Genomic DNA, 7,051 nt, shown 5'->3' on the forward strand with positions numbered 1-7,051 from the left:
TATAATATTTCGATTTCGTTTGATATCTCGTAATGAGTTTGAAAATGAACACAAAAATATAAGTTACAAAAAAAAATTTCTAAATTTTGCCTCCATGCACGGAGGCTCCAACAATATTTTTTTTCCCCCTCCGTGCACGGAGAGATTACCTTTTTTTTTTTTGTTGTGTAGTTTTAGTTATAATTTTTTTTTTCAATTTATAATTCTCTTTAATTCTTTTCTTTTCAAAATTTTTTAATATGTTGTAAAAAAAATTTTTGTCGCATATTATCTCTATCTTTTTTTTTTTAATATAAAAGTGATATTTTTCTTATATTCGTACTATATATATCTATATTTGAGTGAGGAGGAATGGAAATTGCGTATTGCAGTAAATTTGAAAGTAGTGTATAATAAAATAAAATATATATCAAGCAAACGGCATCGTTTTTGGCCCCCAAATTGAAAAAACAAAAAACAAAAAAAAAAATGCTCCAATAAAGATGGATCAAGACACTGTTGCTTTCTACAGTACCCTCACATTCCCCTTTTTTATATAGTAGGAAAATAGACCAACTTATTCTACTCGTCGAGTAGATCGTAGTGGTATATTTGGAATCTCGAAACCAATTTCGAATGAATGAGAAATTGCAGACCAAAGTTGGAAGAAATGAAGTATTGCAACTTTTCGAAAGGATCCAAGTTTTGACTAAGTGTTGCAACTTTTTTAAATGATGCATGTTTTGGCCCACCCTATTTCATTTGCACTCTTTCTACATCTATAAATAGAACCTTATGGACATGATTTTGGATACACTAATTGCATTGAGCATTCATTCCCCTCTTGCAATTCTCTCATTTCTAATTCCATAGCATTTTCATGCATTTCCTTTGTAAATGGAAAATTCTGTCAAAAGTTCGTCGGTTTCTTGTGGTTTGAAGTGCTACTACAATAAGTTGTGAATCCATTATATCTTGAAAGACATGTGTCATTTACCGTGAGCACCATAGTGGGACAGTTTATCTTAAGAAAAGAGATAACGTCTGGCCTTGGATTATTCTCTATTTCTACTCGTTATTAATCCTTGTTTTGCGTAAACTGATGAAACAAATATATCAAAAACCAACATTTACATAGCCTTTTTTATAAGTAGTCTCCAACGAAAATTACCATAGCTTCTGAGAATTTATGCAATGACTGTTTTCGTAAAACAATTAAACGAAAATTGAATACCCACAAACTTCTCAGCACAAAAGTTGAAGAGTTCAATAACGAAAATTCAGTAATGTTATCACGAAAATAAGCAGATGATCCAGAATTTGAAAAACTGTTAGAAAGATGGGGTGAAAAAAATGGAGTGTACCTCGGCGAAACAAGCAGCGAAAGCACTGCTGGCAAAAGTTCCGGCAAACGAAATGTCCGATTTGAGCTTCCCGTGATCCGCCATTGTTAATTTGGAAAAAGTTGAATGAATAAGCCAAGTGAAAACGCAGCGAAACGATTCCGCGCTTCCATTGTCAGTCGTCTCCTTCACACATGCATATTTTTATGCCCACTCAAACTCAACGGCAGCCATCTTCTTCTGTTTTTCTTAATTTTCTTTTCCAGTTTTTAATTGTTTCATTGATTAGTATCAAAACGTGCTACCTTAATTATCATGCAAAATTGGATTATGTTGCTGATATTTTCAAGTGATTATCCTTTCTTCGCTGGAGGCTCTGATCATTTTGATTATATCGCCTTTTGACTTCATCTATAAACAGTGGCTTGTAACTTGTATACCGAAAATGTACTAAAGTTTTTCCAAGTATTATGAATTATTAATTACTAACAATTTCAATTTCTACATCGAAATTGACTACTAACTCGACATATGCACAGATTTTTTTTAAACATCCACAGTTATAATGCTCTTAACGATTTTTATTATCGAAAAAATGAGTTTTAAATTCTAATACTATTATTGAAAAACAGCATATTGCACATTAGATCGAGCATCTATATGCACGAACTTTTTTCGGCAATTAAAAAAAATTGGAAAATTAATCGAATTGTGAGCTTATAGATATATCCCTATTTGGTGTAGATTAAAATCTACTTAAAAATGGTTAATTAAAGGTCAATGGTTTTTTTGGACTGTCTAAAGGTTCTTAAGTTGAATATTTTTAGAAATGTCTGGATGACAATGTCAAAAATGGAAGGTTAGGGACTCCACCGCAGTTCTTGAAAGTTTCAAGCCCCTGTTGTGTTTGTCGCTGAAAATAATCGACACGATTAAGAAAATAATTGCATGTAGACCCCAGTTGAAATCGAAAGAAATCACTGCATTTCCTTCTCGATTAAGGCTGAATTTCGCATAATAAAATCCGCCAAGTTTTTCAGAATTTTACATTTCATCTCAGTTGATCGCTCGAAATTTTAATTACTGCCATTCTGTAGGCTAGAAAAGCAAAAATGGAGACGCCTTTGCTGTCATCAGGTTTACTTTCCAGTTTCCAATTTCATCTTCTTCGTAAAGTTGCGAACTTTTAGAATTATTTTTTTGGTCATAATTCTTACTTCTTAGGATGTGTAAAAATATTTTGTAACAGAGAAAAGTGACAAAGGAAGTGAAAGGTGGAGCACATACCAACACGTGGGCCGTGCCGGGTCGGCAATTCCAACGGCATTCCCGCCTTTTCCGGCTGGAACTGAAGTGAGCGTCGATGAAATTCGATCCGCCGCCGCTTTTTCTGAACCGTACCCACCTTCTTTACATGCCCCTTTGGTCGGGTCCTCCGAACCACATCTCTTCTTTCCCAATGGTAATTTCGAATATTGTATAAGTTTATATTTTCCCGTAACACTTCTGAATCCCCCACCGTTTGGGCGTGTCTTGTGGAGTTATAAGCACCTTGGTCACCGTCTTATTACGAGCTGGTTCGAAGGATCCTTTCTGAAGGGGAGGGAGCCGAACGTATGTGTTGGGATTCAGAAGTGATCCTTACATTTTTTATTTTTTTTGCATTTCTGAGTAATCAAATGGTGGATCAGGTCTATGTCTCTCTTGGTCATGTAAAACTCTTTCTGATTATGGTTTTTTAAATTGGTAAATGGTAATACTTGATATTCCGCATTGTCAACAGAAATTGGGATTCTGTAGCTGCTTAGTTTATTAGATTTAAGAGTAGTGCTGTTTAGCTGGTGTTTAACACAAGTCTAAGTGTCGGCACTGGCGGCATTAAATTAAAGTTTCAATTAAATAAATCCTCATAATTTCACCTTTAATTGAACCTATCACATAATGGCTAGGGTGCTCTATCAGTTCTAGGTAGCATTATTCTAGATTTCGAGAACAAGAATCTTCATTAAGCTTAAATTTATGTAATATTTTCTAGTTATTGTCCATATGTAGCAGAAATCAGATTTGTGAGAAGAATAGATTTCTAGGACTTCTAAATTTTAACAAATATATATATTTGCTTTTGAAAGTTAGAGTTTAGTTTAGAAGAGGATATATTTTTTAAGACCATCTCTATCAGCCTGAGCTATGAGAATGCGAGATTAAGAGGCGAATTAAGTTAGCAAATGAAGCCTGTATTTCCATTCTTGACTGTGCAAGTTTTAGCTTCTATTCCCACCAAACTATGGAACACTCTGTGATTTTATGTCCCTATTTTTGAATCTTTTTTCTCCATTCCACTTCCTTATTGGTTAACAAACATGTGGCATTTTATTACCTCTGGTAATGCATTTTTCTCGGACAATGAATTAAAGGTATATTGATGCAGCACAAGTGACTGGTCAGGGTGGATGTCATGGACATGTAGGAACAACTTCTGATGTAGGCAGGTAAGTTTTGAACATGCTCCTCACAGGCAGGATTAGTTTCGATTATGTACTTTAATACGATATAATTTACTTATGGATTTGCATATTTCCTGAGTGAAATGAAATTTGTATGGACCTTCGGATCACACCTGAAATTTGGATGGTTAATATTTCTTTCTTGTATCCAATTCAAAATCTAACGTCAAACCACCAATCGTGATATCGATATTTACAGTCTGTTATGGGTCTTTACTTATCCACTCTGAATCATCCTGTTAGTGTTAATCCATTTTTATTCTTATTCTTCTTCGTAGTGTAAGAATGAAAATGCATGCTGTCCATCATGATGGATAGAAAAACTGATAGAAGATAAATATTGGATTTGGAATCGAAGAACACCACGTCTTAAACATCCATGAGGTGGAGTTCATAGTTCGTCCTCAAAAGGCACCTTAATACACTGATACTAGAGATCCAAATACTTCTAGCTGCATGCCATGTGGCTCAGAAAGATTTAGATGCCGAACTATTCAAAAGGAAACTGAAATAGAAGCTCGTAAACCATTAACTTCCAGTTGAATTGGTGATTCCTGTGTGGAAGTCTCTTTATATTAGTGCGTGCGTTCTTTATCATTTGGATTGGCATCTCTCAAAGACATGCTGAAGATCCGTCCTAGAGAGATGCTCAAAAGTCACAAAGAAGTGGATTAGTTCCTGGCTTCCTGCATACGTTCTTAAATGAAATTAAAATATCTTGAAGGTTATAACAAATAAAAAAGGAACAAATAGAAATAATTTAAACTCAATCAGACATGTCCTGTGTATGTTTGATTTTTGCAATTGCATATGGATTAAACTCTCAAAATAGCTTTTAGTTTCATATTAAAATTCATGTTGGGTCTGATGGGTTTGTTTCATAAAATTAAGATTTTTCAATGGATCATGATTCTTTATTACCTATCTCACTGCATTTGATCATTATAATGTGGTAATCCATACAAGTATCAGCACAGGCAAGTATTGGATGAGGTAGAAATCCGAGAACTACTCATAGATCATGTCGGTCATCGTTGTTGTTGGGGAAGTCGTCCTGCTCGGACTTGGAATATACACGCAGTTGAAGATTGCAATGTTTATACAGGAACTCTCGAGACTTTTATTGAAGAAAGGGAAACAATAACAGAAAAGGAACCATACTCTGGTGGCAAAATTGATGGAAAGCATGAGGGGCCTCAACTAGGAATATGGGAATTGGATTTAAGGTCTGAGTTTCCAGTATTATTTATACCTCATAAAGAGTCAAGGACCATGATTCCTCATTCAGAAGCCATTGAGAAATGCTCAGGTACTGGCTGTGAGAACATCAGTCTGGTTTTATAGTTACTTTTTTAATTATTATCACGATCAATTTTGGTAATTTTATTGTTCCTTGTCTGCTCATGTTTATAGGAATTATAACACTGCAGTTTATCTTGTTATTACGTAGTCATGGGGAATTAAGATAAGAACATCGTTAGATTAGAAATAAAGATAGTTTAATTTAGATTAGCTTATTTTAGTTTATTATTGTCTTCTAGTTTGACTAGAATTAGGGTTTTGTTTTATGGACTTTAACTGAAAGTTAGGTTTATATCCCTTATTTCCTTCTTATTTTGAGTTAAATTAGGTTTTATTATCCTTATTTCCTTCTTAAATTAGGTTTGCCTAGACTCTAAATGAAGAGGGTGTATCCATGTAATAGTTACATTTGATTATTGAACAAACTTATATTTTCTCGCTCTATATTCTTTTATTGATTCTCTCCCTTTTTCTCAACTCTCCTTTGTACGTCGCGTTCTATGTCACGTAGGTTGTGTGGAACGTGGAAATTTTGTTTGTCCCACATGCAATAAAGATCAAGATCCTGGAAAGGAGAATCGCATGTCTCCATGTCCTGCTTGTTATGGGAGAGGCTTAATTGCTCATGGAGATGGATCAGATACAACGTGAGTATTTTCTTTCATAATCACGTTTTAACATCATTGGTCTCGTAATTATGCTTCTTGCTTATGGAATATGTGTTTTGCATCTAGCACTCGATTCATTTGAAAATTTTATGTGTTCAGATGTCTCAAATGTAACGGCAAGGGAATGATTCCTTGTGCAACCTGTGGATCGCGCGGGTTAATAAAATGTGAGACATGTCAAGGTGGTGGCTTTCTTCTAACACGCCAAGTGGCTGTCATTAGGTGGTATGTTTATAAACTTTATGAAAATGTACCTTGATTTAAATGCTGCTTCAACCATGCAGATGAAATACAAAATTTTCTGAAAAGAAGAAACAGAGAAAAATTAACGGAATGAGTCAAAGAGAAATGAAGTTATAAATGGGTTCTAAATGTATAGAGCCACATTTCCCTATGTTTCTATAGCATGATGATACTTCTTCATACTTCTGTACATATTTACATAATTTATGCTTGAGAAAATGTCTTAATAAAGAAGTATTATAATTTTAATCCCCAGTGATTGTAAATTCTAATAGGGAATTTTACGTTTCAATCTAACTACTTCTGAGATGTTACATAAGCAGGCGATTATCAAATAACCTTCTCTTGAAGTCTAATGATAATGCTGGTTTAGGAATGATCGGATGCATCTTCTATTTTTTTCCCCTCACTGTTAGACTTCTAGCGTTTTGGCTTTACTTAACGAGTTTAGTTAAAAATAAATAATTTATTTATTGATCAAAATTACAAATTGCTTATTTGCACAGTAAGTTAAGACTTACTTTCAAAGTAACTTTTTGGCTTAAAATAAGAAAAGAGTATCATATACAAACATGCAAACAAAAGTTACTGATGCACAACTTTTTACTTGTATTTAAGCCTAGCCAAGCATGCTTACTTTAATCTGCTTATGTCAATTGTGTTATGGTATTCTGCATCTGCAGGAAGACACTTTCAGCTAGAAAAGTAAGTTCAACAAGTGGAGCAGCTTCAGTTCCAGACGACGTATTCCACCGAGCAAAAGGAGTGCAGTTGTGCAATAACCAGGCCTACCAGTGTACGCCTGCATTTTTTGCCAATTCATACTTCCTCAACAAGTTTTCTTCCGAAGTAATTGCAGAAAGAGCACCTGTACCTCCAACCGCAAGGGTCATTTGCGAGAGACATACAATCTCTGTTGTCCCGGTGACCCGTGTAACCATGACTCATCGCAGTCGCTCCTTCAGTTTCTATCTTATCGGAACTGGGCGTGAGGTTTATTTAAAAGATTCCT

The 7,051-nt window shown here is 34.7% G+C and overlaps 1 protein-coding gene across 1 annotated transcript; it reads left to right on the forward strand.

The window, feature by feature from the left end:
* Positions 1 to 1,170: 1,170 nt before the first annotated feature.
* Positions 1,171 to 7,047, forward strand: LOC111373472 (protein SSUH2 homolog; the record flags this gene model as incomplete). The annotated part of the gene is made up of 7 exons (XM_022996007.1): positions 1,171 to 2,459; positions 2,572 to 2,784; positions 3,751 to 3,811; positions 4,804 to 5,135; positions 5,640 to 5,775; positions 5,896 to 6,021; positions 6,723 to 7,047. Coding segments are annotated over exons 1-7 (1,218 nt in total), but the record flags the coding sequence as incomplete, so codon positions are not given.
* Positions 7,048 to 7,051: the final 4 nt, after the last annotated feature.

The sequence above is a fragment of the Olea europaea genome, chromosome 2 (genome assembly GCF_002742605.1).
Source record: "Olea europaea var. sylvestris chromosome 2, O_europaea_v1, whole genome shotgun sequence".
Lineage (NCBI taxonomy): Eukaryota > Viridiplantae > Streptophyta > Magnoliopsida > Lamiales > Oleaceae > Olea > Olea europaea.